Consider the following 19,574-nt stretch of genomic DNA (forward strand, 5'->3'; position numbering starts at 1 on the left):
TTACGGACATGATGAGAAACAGCTAAGGAAGGAGTAACGACTGCTGTACCTCCCACCAGTCTTAAAGATTAGATCTGCATTAGGTGCTCCCTTTGGATGTTGGTAGCGAGGCCGCCTCTCACGATTGGTGTTTGCTGGAGCTGGGCGCTGTGCAAGAGACTGCAACATTTCTGTAATTAGGAACAGAAATGAAAATGCTGTTAACTCTTAGAAACGTATTCCTCCTACAGAGTGAATGAAATGTTGGGGAGATTAAGTTTAATAGTCCTGCCAGGGAGCTGACTAAAGAAAAAATAGTCATTATACAGACTAAAATGATAAAGAAATTTTGAAAAAGTATTTTCAAGAGATAAGACTGTAATGCACAATGTTCCCTTTCCTGTGAATCTGGCTACCACACAGCTATCTTATGAGGTGGTAAAACAGCCTAAGAGACAGTGCAACGCAGTAGCTAAGAGCACAGTGTATAGAGCGAAACTACTGGTTAAAATCACAGCCTATCACTTTCCAGCTGTGGGACTTTAGGTTCAATTTCCCTCAATGTAAAATGCAGATAATCTCAAAGAATAGTTATGAGGATTATACACTTTGCAAAAGTACATAAAACAGTGTCTGGCCTAAGAGTAAGCACTCAGTGTTAGCTATTAAGAATGTTGGGCCAGGTGAGGTGGCTCACGCCTGTAATCCTAGCACTTTGGGAGGCCAACGCGGGCAGATCACAAGGTCAGGAGTTCAAGACTAGCCTGGCCAATATAGTGAAACCCCATCTCTACTAAAAATACAAAAATTAGCCAGGTATGGTGGCGTATGCCTGTAGTTCCAGCTACTCTGGAGGATGAGGCAGAATTGCTTGAACCTAGGAGAAGGAGGTGGCAGTGAACCGAGATTGTGCCACTGCACTCCAGTTTGGGTAACAAAGTGAGACTCTGTCTCAAAAAAAAAAAAAGAATGTTGGAGCTGGGTGTGGTGGCTCACGTCTGTAACCCTACCACTTTGGGATGCAGGGGCAGGAGGACTGCTTGACCCCAGAAGTTCAAAACAAGCCTGGGCAACAAAGCAAGATCCCCTCTCCACAAAAAATTAAAAATTAGCCAGGTATGGTGGCACATGTCTGTAATCCTAGCTTGAGCCCAGGAGTTCAAGATGAGCCTGGGCAACACCCAAGATCCCCTCTCTAAAAAAAATTAAAAATTAGCCAGATTTGCTTATACCCATTACTGGAAGTAAAAACAGAAAAAAAAATTAGCCAGCTATGGTGGCACACGTCTGCAATCCTAGCTACTTGAGGGGCTGAGGCAGAGGCAGCAGGATCACTTGAGCCCAGGAGTTTGAGGCTAAAGTAATTGTGCCACTGCCCTCCATTCAGCCATGTGTGACACAGAGCAATACTCTCTCTTAAACAAAAACACTGCTGGGTATCAACTAGGCAAGAATATTCTACAAGTGAGATTAAAAGATTAAAAACCACACATACTGATTTATACACACTCTCCTGCACAAATAGCAGTTTGTTCCGTATAGTGCTGTGTAAGCAATTATGTTATGGCTCTAAAATCTGCATACCACAGAAATACCAAAACACTAGCTTATGAAGTATCCAGGGACTCTATATGTAAGATTCCAATTAACCGAAAAATGCTGCACATGTATACATAAAACTAGAATCCTAATTTGAGTATTTCCTCAAATCTGAAGGAAGACAGGTTCCTCAAGACCAGGACTCCAAATAGAAAAAAGGAGATAAATTCAGTTGTGTGCTGTGTGACCATGTCCCAGTCAATGAAGGAGCACCTATACAATGGTGGCCCCATCAGTTCACAGAGGCTAGACCATATAGCCTAAGTGTGTAGTAGGCTACACCATCCAGGTTTGTCAAGTACACTCGTGATGCTTGCACAATGATGAAATTACCTAATGACATATTTCTTTTTTTTTTTTAATTTTTATTTATTTATTTATTTTTTTAAGATGAGGTTTCACCATGTTGGTCAAGCTGGTCTTGAACTCCTGACCTCAGGTGATCCACTCACCTCAGCCTCCCAAAGTGCTGGGATTACAGGTTTGAGCCACCAAGCCCAGCCTCCTAATGACACATTTTTTAGAATGTATCCCTGTCATTAAGCAACACATACTGTTTGTTAAATGAATTTGTACACAATTGGCTGCCAATGTGAAGCAATTAAAAACGGATTATCATCTTGCTTGCAAACACAGCTAGCAGTTTATAATCTAACTGAATTAGAGCAAAATATGGTGAAAATTATTATTATTTTACAAGTAAGGGAGTGAAAAATAGAGACAGTGGAATACAAAATGTATTTCTCAGCATAAATATGGAAAAATATGACATAAAAAGGTGAGACAAAGTAACAATTTTGATACTTAAAGGCATCAAAAATTTCCAGTTCTCTTACAGACAACTTTATACCTTGATAATCTTCTTGTTCTTGCCGTTCATTGATATCTAGCGTGAGCTTTTTCATCCTCATCCTCTCTTCTTGTTCTGCCTGTTGCTGGTTCCAGTGATTTGCAGCAAGTTGAGAGGACATGGGTACATTAAGGATCTTAAACTGGAGGAAAATAACAAAGGATCACAAAGAGTTTGAGAAAATTGAGAGGAAGAAAAAATCAGACTTCAAATAAAATAACAAGTAGAATTAAACAAGTTAAAAATAAATAATGGATTTCCTTTACTATAAATTACTAGACAGTACCACCTAAGAACAGATACCACTATTACTCTGAGTCAAAGCCTATTATGAAGAGGGAAATAAAATAATAGCAATAGTCTGTAACTGCTGCAAAATAAAATAAAGTTTACAGTGTTGTGTTCAATGTAAAACCTAATCCCCAGCTCTGCTTAAAATTAACTAACTCCCTGTAAAACCTGTCTTATCTATTCTCCCCACATTCTCAGCAAAGTTCCCAGGCATCTCAAGACTCCTGTTTTTCTTGCTGACCAGCTGCAAGGTTATAGGGCAAGATACCACCCAAAGAATGTACAATGCATTTCTCAAAATGCTGTATTTCAAATGAATGTAAATCACAAGACATGTTACAAATTTATTAACTGTTCTTCATTCTGGCTTCTGAAAAACATGTTAGCTGCTACATCATCCTGAATGTATAAAAAGTAGCCCATTTTCTTTGTCCTTTGCTCAGTTTTCCGATGTGAGTCCACTGACCCGGTGCACCTACATAAAATCCTCCTGTTTCACCCATTGGTCTCTCTGGTCTCCTAATATCTGCAACATTAAGCCTGGATGAGGGAAAAGCCACCAAGTCAAACCTCCCTAAAACAGATGTTCTGCTTCACTGCACCCTATGTAGAAGCACACATCTAACAGCCAGGGACAGCCTTTCAACCTGTAGACCTCCTTGTGTCTCGGTGACCGTCGGAAAGGTGTTTACACAGAACAGATCTAGTCCATCTTCAGCATTACTCGCTGTTCACACTTCTGAAGACAGCTATGACTGGAGGAGAGCGAAGCCACTGACCTAGCGAGATCTAGTTCTCGGTTATGGGGGAAAATGAGTCCTTGTCTAGAAATGCTTTTATTTTTAGCAGGATGTTCCTGGTTTAAGATTGCTCTTACTAAACAAACCAAGATAGGATCCATGAACTTATGGGCCATGGCTCCGTGCAAAATTTTAAGTAAGCTATGTCAGTTTATAACCTAAATTCCCTCTGCTGTGTGATAATCTGCATACCTCATTTAAGAGACCTCATCAGTTACTGTGAAGCAAAGGCACATCTGATGTGGAATGAAAGATGTAAGGAGCTGTGCCCAAGTCCCAGGCTTCTCTCAGCTTAATCTGTGCCTCCTGAATACTGGCATCTTTGAAATTCTCATTAAATCTGAACATTGCACAAGAACTCTGATTCATCGGAGTCTGATTTGACAGTCTGATACTGTACATTATCTCCAATGTCCTCTCTTGGTATTCTCTCTTAGGATGCACTCTAGTTAGTCAATGTTTTTCTTCAAATGTATCACCCAGAACACCAAACACACTAGGACAGATACACTAAGGTGCAAAATACTAAGTGCAGGTGAGAGACTATCTACAAACACAACTAAACTAAATTTCATATTTAAGACAGCAGATAAATATCTCACATATCAAAATTAATATTAAGGTAATCCACTTAACTACCAGCCTGGCAAACCTTACCCATTCCCCCAATGACCTCAGCTTGAGACTCTGCTCTTAGTGATCAAGTACTGACTCCTTGCAACTATCATCTCCTTTTAAAGCTCAAAACATTTTTTATGTTTTTGAGATAGGGTCTCGCTTTGTCATTGAGGCTAAAGTGCAGTAGTGCAATCATGGCTCACTGTAGCCACTACCTCCTGTGCTCAAGCAATCCTCCACCTCGACCTCTTGTGTAGCTAAAACTATGGGTGTGTGCCACCATGCCTAGCTAATTTTCATTTTTTGTAAGGCCTGGGTTGTTTTTTTTTTGGATACGGAGTCTCGCTCTGTCACCAGTCTGGAGTGCAGGAGCGTGACCTTGGCTTACTGCAACTTCCACCTCCCGGGTTCAAGTGATTCTCCTGCCTCAGCCTCCTGAGTAGCTGGAATTACAGGCACCCACCACCTCACCTGGCTAATTTTTCATATTTTTAGTACAGATGGGGTTTCACGGTGTCAGCCAGACTGGTCTCAATCTCCTGACCTCGTGACCCGCCCACCTCAGCATCACACTGTGACCAGCAGGCCTGGGTCTTACTATGTTGTCCTGACTTCAAAACATTTTTTTTTTAAAGCAACTTTATTGGGATATACCTGACATACAATCAGTTGCACATATTTAAAACATAATTTGATATGTTCTGCTATTTATGCGCACTTGAGAAAACCTCCCCACGGCTGGGCGCAGTGGCTCACACCTGTAATCCCAGCACTTTGGGAGGCCGAGGCAGGTGGATCACCTGAGGTTGGGAGTTCGAGACCAGCCTGACCAACATGGTGAAACCTCGTCTCTTCTAAAAATGCAAAATTAGCCAGATGTGGTGGTGCATGCCTGTAATCCCAGCTACTCAGGAGGCTGAGGCAGGAGAAATACTGAACCTAGGAGACGGAGTTGTGGTGAACCGAGATCGCACCAATGCACTCCAGCCTGGGCAGTAAAAGTGAAACTTCATCTCAAAAAACAAAAAGAAAAAAAAGAGAGAGAGAAAACCTTTCCACAACCAAGACAATGAGCACATCCGTCACCTTCAAACTTTATAAGCAAGGCAACCACCCCCAGGCAACCACCAATCTGCTCTCTGTCACTACTGATTAGTCTGCATTTTCTTTTAAGAAATGAGGTCTTGTGTATGTACTAGAGTACAGTGGTGTGACCATAGCTCACTGCAGCATCAGAACTCCGGGGCTCAAGTGATCCTCACACCTCAGCTTCCCAAGTAGCTGTAGTTACAGGCACACATCACCATGCCTAAATTCTTTTTAACAAATTTTTGGTAGGGGTAGAGTGGTAGGCTAGGGTAGGGGGGATCTCGCTTTGTTGCCCAGGCTGGTTTCAAACTCCTGAACAAGCAATCCTACTGCCTCGGCCTTCCAAAGTACTGGGATTATAGGTGTCAGCCACCATGCCCAGCCTACCTTCTCTTTTTCTTTTGTTTTAAAGAGATGCATTGCACTATGTTGCCCAGGCTGGCCTTGAAGTCCTGGTCTCAAGCAATCCTCCTGCCTTAGGCTCCTGGGTAGCTGGGACTATAGGTGAGTGCCACCATGCCTGGCTAGTCTGCATTTTCTAAATGTTCATTATCTATCAGATCCTACAACATGCACTTTATTGTCTAGCTTCTTTTGTTTGGCATAATGATTTTCAGAGACATCCATGTTTTGTATGCATCAATACTTTGTTCCTTTTTATTGCAGAATTCTATTCCCTTGTATGAATATGCCACATATTCATTCACCTGTTAGGAACATTTGGACTGTTTCTACTTTTGGGTTATTTCACATACAATTCTACATTCATGCACAAATCTTTGGATGAATGTTTGTCTTAATCTCTTTTTTGTGTGTGTGTGAGACAGAGTTTCATTCTTGTTGCCCAGCCTGGAGGTCAATGGTGTGATCTTGGCTCACCGCAACCTGTGCCTCCTGAGTTCAAGTGATTCTCCTGCCTCAGCCTCCCCAGTAACTGGGATTACAGGCACGCACCACCATGCCTGGCTAATTTTTATATTTTTAGCAGAGACGGGGTTTCACCATGTTGGTCAGGCTGGTCTTAAACTCCTGATCTCGTGATCTGCCTGCCTCGGCCTCCCAAAGTGCTGGGATTACAGGTGTGAGCCACCGCACCTGGCCTTGTCTTAATCTCTTAAGTGAAAAATGCTAGGAATAAAATAGCTAGAAATATCTGTTTTTGTTTTGTTTTGTTTTTTTAATCTTCTAACACATACCCTCACTGAATATCGTGTTTCACTTTTTAAGAAACTGCCAAAGTGGTTATACCATTTATTATTATTTTTTTTGATGGAGTTTTTTTTATTCTTGTCGGCCAGGCTGTAGTGCAGTGGCACAACCTCAGCTCATTGCAACCTCTGCCTCCTGGGTTCAAGCGATTCTCCTGTCTCAGCATTCCGAGTAGCCAGGATTACAGCTGCAGTCTAATCTCGAACTCCTGACCTCAGGCGATCCACCTCCTCAGCCTCCCAAAGAGCAGGGATTATAGGCATGAGCCACGGCGCCCAGTCCCATTTCTTTTCTTTCTTTTTTTTTTTTTTTTTTTGAGACAGAGTCTTGCTCTGTCACCCAGGCTGGAGTGCAGTGGCCCGATCTCAGCTCACCACAACCTCTGCTTCCCCGGTTCAAGCGATTCTCTTGCCTCAGCCTCCCAAGTAGCTGGAATTACAGGCACACGCCACCATGCCCAAGTAATTCTTGTATTTTTATTAGAGACTGGGTTTCACCATGTTGCCCAAGCTGATCTCAAACTCCTGAGCTCAAATGATCCACCTGCCTCGGCTTCCCAAAGTGTGAAAATTATAGGTGTGAGTCAACTGTGCCTGGTCAGACAATCTCTTTTTATGATTTTATTTTTGTGGGCATATGATAATGTACATATTTATGGGGTACATAAGGTATTTTGATACAGGCAGACAATGTGTAATAAGATAATCCCTTTCAACATTATTTAATTTTATCCTTTCGGATAGTTGATAAAAGGTACTGAGAACAAATTTGTTTTTGTTTGTTTGTTCATATGTTTTCCATATCTCTCTGCAAGCACTGGGACTACCCTTCTTTGTTCTTATGCTCTACAGACAACCTTTTAAAAAAGCACCTCCTGGGTCCCAGCGAGGTGGTTCACACCTGTAATCCCAGTATTTTGGGAGGCCAAGCTGGGTGGATGACCTGAGGACAGGAGTTCGAGAGCAACCTGGCCAACAGGGTGAAACCTCATCTCTAGTGAAAACACAAATATTAGCTGGATGTGGTGATGCATGCCTGTAATCCAGCTACTCAGGAGTCTGAGGCAGGAGAATCGCTTGAGCCTGGGAGGCGGAGGTTGCAGTGAGCCGAGATCACACTACTGCACTCCAGCCTGGGTGACAGTTGAGTGAGACTCTGTCTCAAAAAAAAAAAAAGAAAGAAAGAAAGAAAGAAAGAAAGAAAAAGAAATATGAAACATCAATTAGGCTTTGAGAATGACAGCTAAATTTTAAGTCATTTTCTGTTCCAAATACCAAATAAGATGTCTTATTAGAGATGGCAAGGGTGAAAGGGTGAACAGACATGGCAGTCTGAATTTCTTCATGTAAATTACAGACTCTAGCATTTTAATCCTTTTAATCAGTTGGCTGGCTTTCCTCTCATGGCTGTACTAAATGGTCCTAAACACTTATGAATCATGCAAATACAGAGGGATTGGTAGATTACTGTTTTACAAAACAGTCAAGCAAAGAAGCCCATTTAAAAAATGTAGATAGGTGGGGCATGGTGGCCTCCTGGCACTTTGGGAGGCCAAGGCAGGAGGATCACCTGAGGTCAGGAGTTTGAGACCAGACACCAGCCTGGCCAACACAGTGAAACCCTGACTCTACTAAAAATACAAAAATTAGCTGCACATGGTGGCAGGTGTCTGTAGTCCCAGCTACTCAGAGGCTGAGTGAGGTAGGAGAATTACCTGAACCCGTGAGGTAGCGGTTGCAATGAGCCGAGATCGTGCCACCGTACTCCAGCCTGGGCAACAGGGTGAGACTCTGACTCAATCAAAAAAAAAAGTAGGTAATTTCTTAATCATCATGAACTGGAAGTTGCAACTCTAATGGCCATTTTACCCCCTTTTTAGGTTCCTGATGATAAAATTTGAAATTTCCTTCATAATCCCCTAATAACAAGCCTAACGCTGATGGTACTAAATCATACTAATGAAACAGTAAAAAACATTGCAAAGAAAATTTCACAATAAATGTGATCAGAAAGATAAAAAATATAGAATATATTCTATAGGTAAAAAAAGAATATATTCTTATTCATTTATAAGATTAGCAATTTCTCCTAAAGGGAAACAATTATAAATAAAAGATAAACAAAAACACATTTTATAAACTCTGAGACAGGTTTTACAAAAGGAAAAGTTCTCGAGTATTATGTGCTTAAAAAGAACATAAAAGAGACAGTAATGAACACAGGGAAATGAAGAGACAAATGTACAGATGCCACCTTTGCCTACTGCCTTCACTGCAGAGCTACTGACGTACTATTACAAGAGAGATGCTACTTTATAGCAAATTAGATGATAAAAATATTGAAGTCACTCAAACTAAATTTCCTGAACATAATAGCAATGAAGGTGATTTAGCTTGTATTTTGCAGCTACTCCATGACTAGCTGAAATTTAAAAAATATATAATCTCAAGTTACTATGACATAAGTATCAATTACTCTAGTCAAAATATAACAAATCATAACTTGTTATGTAAATATTAATTGCTAAAAAGGTTTGCTTGCCAGTATTAAACTATATTATGCATTTATTTAAAATAATAAAAAAGCTTTTTAAAACATTTTATAACAATTGTATTACATTAAAACTTGTTTTAATTTAAATTCATTATTCTAGTTCATAAATATTTAAATCTAGAAAGGAATAAATTACCAAAAGCATTATCTTTTTCTTTCTCTGCAACTACTCACTTCATTGGTGCAATATATTTTCCCCTAATGACTACAAGACCAGAAAGTTATTTCTGAGTACAAATTTGATGCACAAAGAGATCTTTCACTTAAAAACTAAAGATTCCTATAAGGCAACACATTTCACATTTGTAGAAAAAAGTGTTGCACCAGAAGGGGCAACACCCAAAAGCCAAATAAAGAAATAAAAATCAGAACAAAATATACTTTCTTTTTCAGACCACAACATACCACTGATGTTTCCTCAAATAATGTTCCAAAAACCGAACATTTTCCAAAATTCCAAATAAAGTTTAGAAACGCTGAAAATTTACTTAATAACCAAGTACTCTGAGTTCTCATTTCATGTCTGCTAATATTTTTAAAATTTAATAACAATATATCCTTAAAAATTAAACTAAATCTTACATTTTAAGAAACAAGGACTTCAAATTCATTTACATAAAATTATATAAGCTACATGGTTTACAATCTACCTAATGTTAACCAAAAATATTCCTTCTAAAATATACAAAGTCTTATTTTGATCCATACACTTTGGAATTCCAGACTGTTGAAGTACTTATTTTCCAAAGCCCATGAATTTTTTTTAAGTAGGCTTTGATTAATTTATTTTCAATGCCTACATGTTCTATATGGGCCAGATGGGGTGTAGAGTTGACAAAGGTGATAATGAATACTCATGTACTTCATGAAAGGGAGGAAGAAAAAAACTGATTGATTAATGTTGTGCAATCTGACCTTCAAAGAGAGATATTCTGAAACTTTCTTTTAGTTAACAAAAATCATGGTCCTAGTGTGTCAATGGAATATCATTATCTAGCAGTTGCACAGGAACAGGGACCAAGATATATCTAACTGAAGCTGCCATGTGCTGCCCTTCACAATTCAACAGACAGATCTGTAGTGGCCGTGTCCATGTGCGCATGCCTTACAACTTGACGGCCTAATTACCTTTGGAAACTTTGCCAAGAAAAGCTGGTGATGGGGGGATGGAGGAAGAAGCTAAGAGCTTTTAAAGAAAAAGAGAACGAAGGAGATCTAAAACATGGTAACTGAAATACAAAAGTCTAGTTCAGAGAACTAAGTAGTCCCTCGAAAAGCAAAAATGCTGGGATTTGTGAATCCCGGCAACAGTGGTGAATTAACATTTCCAGGTGCTCTGAGGACAGCAGTCTTAGCAAAGATCTCACTCAGTACAACGCCAAATTTTGGGCCTCATTTTTTAAAAAGCTCTCATTTTTCCCACAGAAAACCTTGGTCAAAGAAGGGGAAAGGTATGGCTTTCCTGAAAGCACCAAGAAGCCTGGCTGGAGCCTGGGCTAGAGGCAAGGCCCACCGACGGCAGTGTCTGAGGAAGATTCAGCAATGCTCTGAACCCATCAAGGTTAACTCTCAAAAATGAGCCTTTGCCAGCCCCACACTCCAGGATTCTTTTTCTTTCTTCCTTTTTTTTTTTTTATTTTGTGATGGAGTCTCACTCTTTGGCCCAGGCTGGAGTACAATGGCAGGATCTGAGCTCACTGCAACCTCTGCCTCCTGGGTTCAAGCGATTCTCCTGGCTCAGCCTCCTGAGTAGCTGGGATTACAGGCATGTGCCACCATGCCCAGCTAATTTTTCTATTTTTAGTAGAGACGGGGTTTCACCACGTTGGTCAGGCTGGTCTCCAACTCCTGACTTCATGATCCGCCCGCCTCGGCCTCCCAAAGTGCTGAGATTACAGGCGTGAGCCACTGCGCCTGGCCACACTCCCCGATTCTAATTGGTATATAGGTGGTATCACTGCAGCAAAAAGTGTTATACTGCACAATTTTGAACTCAGTGTAAAGGAGAAGTTGCCTGACAAAAGCAGGGGTAAAATTTAGGCATCATCTGTTTGAGGTTGTTCTAGTGGGGAGAACATCTCAGATGCAACTTACTGTGTTTTCCTTGATCATCCTAACTAGGAGGCAGCCTCCCTCTCCTTGTGCCTCCCCATCCCTGTCTCTTTCTATCGTCTTAATCTGTTTGTTTTACCCTCCCTTGGTAGCCATTCCCCCAACGTGACTTGGTGTACTTCTCATATGCCTCCCAATACCAGAATGAAAGCTCCCAAGAGAGGAGGGACTCTGGGTAACTGCTGCTATATTCTGCACACAGAAGCACCTAGTGTGAAGCAGGTAAATGATAAATATTTGTTAAATGACTGTGTAAATGAATGTGGGAGCCTGGTATTGGACTTGTCTAAGGTAACTGTGGCAGCTACCATATACAATAAAATCTAACATTTTATTAATTCTAAGATGCACCATTATTTTACTTATCACTAAAGCAGAAAGAAATGCTGTCAATTATCACAGGATTCCATGGACTCTAAGAAGCAACTTGAGCTCAGAAATGTTAAAATGTAAAAAAAATTTACAGAATTGACCTAAATACATCTAAAGGAGTATCTGAGAGCCTATATTCTCTTCATACCATGTTTCACTATCTGCAAATATGTGCATTTGTCTCTCTCCCTCTCAGTAGGAGATAAGTTCCATGAGGACAGGACGTTTTCCTATTTATCACTGTAGCCTCAGGACCTGGAATAGAATAGTACCTGGCACATAGTAGATGCTCAGTAAGTATATGACAAACCAACTATGAATCCCTAAAGTAACAGCTTGGTAGAGGGGGAAACGGCTTTGAGGGACCATCTTGTATGAAGGGGAAAGAGCAAACAACAAAAATGGAGAGGGATATGGAGAAGGGTTGGTGTGATTTTCAGGTGATGGCATCTGAGCCTCTTCCTGGGCTGTGTCAGTCACTATCCTTCTTTCCTTCCCTACCTGGTGCTTGCTGGTGGAACCTTCGTGATACAAGTCAAGGTACTTATATATTCTTACAAATATACATGATTTAAAACATATAAGGGGCCGGGTGCAGTAGCTCACGCCTGTAATCCCAACACTTTGGGAGGCCGAGGTGGGCAGATCACCTAAGGCCAGGGCTTTGAGACCAGCCTAGCCGACATGGTGAAACCCTGTCTCTATTAAAAATACAAAACCAGGCTGGGCACAGTGGCTTACGCCTGTAATCCCAGCACTTTGGGAGGTTGAGGTGGGCAGATCATGAGGTCAAGAAATCGAGACCATACTAGCCAACATGGTGAAACATCATCTCTGCTAAAAATACAAAACTTAGCTGGGTGTGGTGGCGAGCACCTGTAGTCCCAGCTACTTGGGAGGCTGAGACAAGAGAATCCTTGAACCCGGGAGGCAGAGGTTGCAGTGAGCCAAGATCTTACCACTGCACTCCAGCCTGGCGACAAAGCAAGACTCTGTCTCAAAGAAAAAAAAAAAACAAAAAACAAAAATTAGCTGGGTGGTGATGTGTGCCTGTAATCACAGCTACTACAGAGGCTAAGGTGAGAGAATTGTTTGTGGCAGAGGCTGCAGTGAGCCAAGATCCTGCCACGGCACTCCAGCCAGGCCAACAAAGTGAGATTCCATCCCAAAAAAACAAAACAAACACCACATAAGGGATAAAATTATTCTACCACTGAATGCTTTAAAACTGTCCAACTCTTACCCTCTTGTAGGTCAAAAAGAATTTAGAACCTATAAAGCAAAGTTGCTCCTTAAACTGGGTAACTCACAATCAGCTATAAATACAGGACCAGGGTGGGCAGTTTCTTACCTGCTGTTTATTGCCTTTTCTTGTTAACATGACAAACGGCATTGTGTCTGCAGACTCGGCCTCTCCTTCCCCACCTCCCAGTGGGGGCCCTTTCCTCAGTTGGCTTTTGAGATGCAAAGGAATGGCAACATCAAGTTGGTGTACTTTAACAGATTCACCACTTCGTTGCTAAAAGAAATTAAAAGGGACATAATAAATACTCCAAGATATATATATATGTATGTCAATATAAATACAAACTCATTCAATGCTATATTTCTTAAAACACAACAGTCACAAGAGCCCTAACAGTCAACAATCACAACCACCATAAGACTCCTTCTGAAACATGGATAAACCCAAGGAGTATTTCTCCCCTCCACCTAACACCTGTGCCTATGACATGGAAGGAATTGCAGGACTTGGCTGCTGTTGACGGCTCCAACCTCTCCAAAGCACGCAGTGCTGCGGGTTCTACCGAATTCCCCTGTTCCTCAAACACACTACGCCCTTCTATTCATCCTTCTAGACCACATCTTTCTTTGTCATCACCAGGCAGGGTGGGCTCATCACTGCATCCCTTTCTCCAGGGCTCCCCAGCAGGGCGTCACCCACAGCAGGCACTCATGGAGTGCTGAAGAATGAATGAAATCTATGACCATTTGATTAATTCCTTGGTTGGTAATATCAATTATTTTTAACATTGACACTGAACTTCCCAACCAATTAATTAAATGAACCTTCACTGAAGACTTGCCATGTGTTACAGGCTTGGAGATAGTAATGGTAAAAATACTTGGCCTCTACCCTCAAAGAGCTCATAAACTTGTTAAGACAGATATAGCAACAATTATGACACCTCACAGGTGTATATCACCTATGGAGGAGACGAAGTGACTACCTGTGCCTGGCTGGGAGTGGCTGCGTGCCTTTCATGAAAGGCTGAAAAGAAATGGCACATTTAAGAATGTGAAAGACTTCATCCGACTTCTTCCAAGCAGATGGTAAAAGAGCAGTTTGGGTGATGCAGAGGGAATCGAGGCAGGGGAAGAACAGGTGCAAAAGCAAGGACATGAACTGGCAGGGTGCACTTAGGGAACTGAAAACACAGGACTGATTAATGAGCAGCAAAGAGGAAAAAGCTGAATGTTCCTCAAAGCTAGGGAGGGAACGCTGAAAGGCCCTAAAAGTCTTGGAAACTGCTCTCCCACCATTTAAACAGTCTTCTGATACAGGTCCTACAGATTCAAGAGGCTTGTAAATCAAGCAAAATCGTGTTTTATTGTTTGTTTTTTAAGCTCCAATTTATCAGAATCTGCTTGAAGTCTTCACAGGTTCTTAAGATTTAAAAAGACTTTTTACTTCAAATTCAAAAGGAGCATGATAGACAAATATTGATTTCTCTCCCTGATTATAAAATTAACATATTCTTTTCATAAAATATTTAACTACAAAAATGTGTTAGTAAGTATGTCCACACTATTCCTCCAGACACTTCCCTGTGCCCCAACCCCAAGATGCAACAACTATCAACAATGGGAGTATGATCTTCCGGATTTTTTCTTGCATATACTAACATATACGTATAAACACAAGCAACCACTATGCATACTGTTGTATACTCAACATAAGTATTTTTTCTTCTGTTTAATCTCATTTCTTGGCAACTTTCTCTTGAGTATATATAGTACTAATTACATTGATATGCCCTTATTTAATTGATTATCTATTGACAGACAATCAAGACTATTTTTTTTAATGCTCCTTCCCGAACACAGAAGGACTTTCTTTCCTACCATAAACAATGTGACACCTTCATATATTTAGCTTTATAAACAGAATTACTAACTAGGGGTAAATTTTTAGATCAACTGGCAAGCCCATTTGACAGGTTTACTGAATTTCCCTCTAAAAAAGCTGGACGGATTGACATCTGCAAATACTTTTGCTGAAACAAAACCACACTGGGTATTATCACTTTGTAAATCTCAATATCTGGTGGTCTGATAAATGAAAAGGTTCATCTTAATTTGCATATTATTTTATTACTCATGAGCTTGGGCATAATTTTGCCATTACCTTTCACACAATTAAAAAAAAAAACTAGGTCATTCATAGTTTCTCATTGGTTTGCTATAGAAGTATTAACCCTTTGTGTAGACTATAAATATTTTCTTCCTGGCCTGTCATTTCTTCAAGTTTCTTATAGCATCCTGTGCTAGAAGGCAACACAGTAAAATGGTTGAGAATAGACTCCACCACTTCCTAGCCACGTGTAAGCCAGTTTACACATCTTTACTTTTGTAAGCCAGTTTCTTGTCTTTCCAAGCTTCTTCTAACTATAGCAAAAGAATGCTAACAGTGTCTGACAGCACTGTGCAGAGAATAGATGTAAAGCGCTTTATGCAGGGCCTAACAGTCTTCAAAATTATTCAAGTGTTTGATAGATTTGCAGTTAATTCTGGTGTGGAAATAAAACAGAAAGTCTGCTTTATTTTTGTTTATTGCCTGTGTTCCCTTAACTGACTTGCAATGCTACCTTCATCATATTATTAAACTGTCATGTTTTGGGTCTATTTTGGATTATCCTCCATCTCATTCATCTATTCCTGTATCAAACTATTATTGTCAGTTTAAAATGTTTTCATATCTTGTAGAGCATTTCACTCATTTCCCAGAAATCTGTTAGCTATTTTGCCTATTCTTACAGATGTTTTCAGAAATAATTTTAAATTCATTCTGCATTGATCTCCCTGCTCTTCTCTTTCCCCTGCAAAAACAAAACAAAACATCTTCCTGGTGTGATATAATTAGGATTACACTAAGTTTAAGGGCTTGATTTATGAAGAATTAATATCTCTAGGATACTGCATCTTCCTATGACAATTTCATCAAAACAAAGAGACTGTACAGTTGTTCAGTATTTTGATAACGCTTAAAAACTAGGGCCCAATATAGGATTAAATTTTTCTCCAGCACAAGAAGCACATCTGCAAAAATGTGAATCCAAACTTCCCTCCTCCTTGATTACATCTTCCCATCCTTCCAGCTTGCTTCTTCAAATAACTGTCAATAAGCAAAAATTATTGGACCATATCAAAATCTTAAGTTCCTTTGACTTCAGCTTTTCTACCTTATTTCTAAATGTTAGGATTCTTCAGGTCTCAATCGTGACCCTGCTTCTCTTCTCTCTCCACACTTTACACCAGGGACGACTCACTTGTTCCCACGCTTTAAATATACTCCACCAATCACATTTATGTTTTCACTCCACATATCCCTCTAATCTCCATTTTGACATCTCACAGGCTTCTCAAACATAACATGGCCAAAGGGGAACTTTTGCCCATTGGTCCCTTGTTTCCTGTCCCAGAGATTAGCCAGTGGCCCAATCTGGAAAACCAACTATCATCTTTGACCCCTCGCCCCCTATACACCCGTATCCAATCCAGCACCAGATAAGCCAGGTCGTTCTATCACCTAAATAGCTCAAATCCAGACTTCTCTCCATGTGCCTTGCCATAAGCTATATAGCTGAGCATCATCTCTCACCTGAGTCACCACAACAGCCTTCTGCCCAGACTCCCTGCTTTTAGTCTTGTCCTGGTGGTTACCCCTGCCTTCCCACATAGGATCATGCCCTGCCCTCTATTAGTGCTGGCCTTCTTTTCGTTTTTCAAATACAGGTTCTTTTCTCCCTCAAGACCTTTGACAGATTGTTCTCATTTTCCCTTCAATTTTCTCCTGGAGGGATGGCTCCACTTGACTTGCCCTGTTTGAAATTCATGATCTCAGAGACATCTTCCCCATTATCCTACCTAGGAAGGCCCTTCCCTTACTCTCCAACAAAGCATTCTGCTCTTAGCATTAACACAATTTGAAATGATGTATTTGTTTATCTGTTAAATATCTACCTTCCATCAGAACAGGAACCACATCAGTTGTATTTACCACTTTATACTTAGCCTGATGCACACTGCTGGGCACATAGTAGGTACCCAATAAACATATCGAGTGGCAGAGTAAATGGCTATTGAGTCATATAAGATGGGAAGTTTCTCAAAGCAGAAAACTAGTCTCTCCTCCCAGGGTTTACAATGATTATGTTTTATTTGATTGCTTGGGCTCCTAAATGACATAAATGTAAGATTTATTTCATAAATTAGGAGCTTTCTGGATATATGAAGACATATTATTTTACTATATAGAGGAAGCAGTAGATCTCCTAAGACACCTGTAACACTAATTTGTACTTGATCACACCTTTGGCTGTAGCAGCATCAAGGAAAGTAAAATCCAATATTTCAACTCTAAAGGACTGCTCCATGAGCATATAAAGACTCCATAATATCTTCTACCTTAAAAAACAAACCCTGTCTTTTAACTCTATGACCTTCTCTAGTTACCTCCCCATTTCTCTTCCCTTTCTAGCAAAACTCCTCAGGACTTATCTACATCCAGTATCCTCACTCCCTCCCTTCCCATTTTCCACCAAACCCACCCCAGTGGGGTCTGTGTCCTGCCATTTGAACAAATCCACTCTTCAAGTCACCAAAGGGTTAACAACAAGTGCATACAGGGTTGAAGTTAACAGTCTAAGATTTTGCCTCTAAAAACTAAAAAAATATAGTTACTTCAAATTACTGTGGCATTCAAAAAGCTGCTAGATGGTATTTTTTAGAAAATCCAGTTTATTAATGCTATAAATACATTAAACAACTAGTATTTCTTTAAACATTAAATAACGAATATTTTTCCATTAACACAGAAGCTATTCAACTAATAAATGTAAGAATTTACTAAATTAAATGACCCCCAAATGTCTATCTTCTGCATGGTTTGCCATCCAAACAAATTGCAAGAAAGAAGTCTTAGAAATAACTTAAATAGGCTGGGTGTGGCAGCTCACACGTGTAATCCCAGTACTTTGAGAGGCCAAGGCAGCTGGATCACCTGAAGTCAGGAGTTCAAGACCAGCCTGGCCAACATGGTGGAACCCTGTCTCTACTAAAAACACCAAAATTAGCCTGGGGTGGTGGCATGCACCTGTAATCCCAGCTACTTGGGAGGCTGAGGCACAAGAATCCTTTGAACCCGGGAAGTAGAGGTTGTAGTGAGCTGAGATCACGTGACTGCACTCCAGACTGGGCAACAGAGTGAGAGTCTGTCAAGGAAGGAAGGGCAACTGGGAGGGGAGGGGAGGAGGGGAGGAAGGAAGGGAGGAAGGAAGGGGCAAATATTGGCAGAATGAAATTATTCTGTTTCAAATCTTGTGTGTGTTGCATTTTCTCCAGCTCTACCTCAAGCAAATCAGGATGTGGGATGCAAGAAGGACAAGCAGCTGCAAGCTGTCTACACACAATCTAGCAAAAGCTGTGGCAGAAGAGACAGAGACACTTAGATAAGAGAGGCCTTCAAAGGAACCAGAATGTAATGGGCTGCAATGTTTTGTATTGAGAAGAGTCTTTGGAACAAACGATATTTAATACCTGCAGATTTTCTAGCATCATTTTATCCAGAGCTTGAATGAAGTCCTCATCTTCTACACAAGGTACATGCTTAAGTCCACCGCCTTTAATCATTACCTCCTTATTAAAACAGAACAATAAAATCAGACCAGAAATTTTAATTGTAATGTTTTCTAGGGCAGAGCCTTTTAGTATTGATAACTTGTTCAACATAACTCAAGGAGTAAAGTGAGTAAAATATCTAACATCATTCAATGTTAAAAGAACTTAAAGAAAATGGTTAGGAAAACAAATTGAAAATGAATTTCTAAAGAAATATTTTTCATAATCAAAAGAAACAAAATCTAAAGTTTTTGTTTCTTTTGATTATTACTAAAATTAAAGTACTTTGTTTCTTTTATTACTGAAATTCAAATACTATAAAAATGTTGCACAATTTTAAAAAGTAAATTTTTCAGTCATACGTACGGTATTCTCTTCATCAGTTTCATTTTCCTTATTGGAATCTGTAAGGTAATCTGTATTCTCTTCCTCCTCCTCTTCTCTGTCATCATCATCATTATCAGAACCCTCCTGAAATTATAGAACATGAGAAGATTAAAGCACTTTGAGAAGCATAACCACACTTTACACGCCTTAAAAAGATTTCAAAACTTCTGTATACTTGTTAATTGTTTATTATTCTCAAGTTTTAGCTCTTTATGTAGTCTACTTTCAACAGGCGGGCAAAGTCAGCTGGCAACATTCAAGATAAATCAGTCGTTGAAAACCCATCTCACTACCTTCAGCTGATCTAACAATAAAGCGATCGGCTGTAGAAGCTCTTCCTTGAATTCCACAAAGAACAAGTTTCCTGAGCCTTTTGTGTTCTCCTCCTCCTGAAACTAATCTAGAGAGGCTGAACGTCCCACAGTTTTTTAATACCCATCTAACGGCAATGGAAACCAACAAAAGTTCAAATGGAACAGCATTACCAGCTGAAAGCAATGATACAGCATTACCTTTATAAAGCACTTCAGTTTGGAAGGTGTTTCATAAACTTCATTTTGTTTGCTCTACCCAATTCAGAGGATGGAAGGCCAAGCTTTATTGTTCCCATTTTATACATGAAAAAACAGGCTCAGAAAAGTGAAGTTACTTGCCCAAAGGCACACTGCTATTAAGCAGAAGAGCTGGCCATTCAGCTCCCTCTAACTGGTGGTTCTTAAGGACTACTTCAACCCACCCTCACAGTCAGTCCCTCCTTCCATCCACTTTCATCAGCTGAAATTTCTTGTCAAACAGATGGGGCAGAGCCCCGACAG

At 40.2% G+C, this 19,574-nt stretch overlaps 1 protein-coding gene across 2 annotated transcripts in view; it reads right to left on the reverse strand.

Moving 5' to 3' along the window:
• Positions 1-19,574, reverse strand: part of UPF2 (UPF2 regulator of nonsense mediated mRNA decay) — a 125,296-nt gene that overhangs the window by 10,247 nt on the left and 95,475 nt on the right. Inside the window, exons 17-21 of one of the 2 annotated variants that reach the window (XM_064369042.1) lie at positions 18,739-18,843; positions 18,292-18,390; positions 12,824-12,991; positions 2,429-2,570; positions 50-170 (exon numbers count right to left, since the gene is read on the reverse strand). In XM_064369042.1, the coding sequence (XP_064225112.1) occupies positions 50-170; positions 2,429-2,570; positions 12,824-12,991; positions 18,292-18,390; positions 18,739-18,843 (635 nt within the window). The remainder of the gene's footprint in view (positions 1-49; positions 171-2,428; positions 2,571-12,823; positions 12,992-18,291; positions 18,391-18,738; positions 18,844-19,574) is intronic. The other variant, XM_064369041.1, reaches the window with a different exon arrangement.

This window comes from Aotus nancymaae, unplaced genomic scaffold (assembly GCF_030222135.1).
Source record: "Aotus nancymaae isolate 86718 unplaced genomic scaffold, 86718_ANA_hifiasm-v0.15.2.pri h1tg000083l, whole genome shotgun sequence".
Classification (NCBI taxonomy): Eukaryota; Metazoa; Chordata; class Mammalia; order Primates; family Aotidae; genus Aotus; species Aotus nancymaae.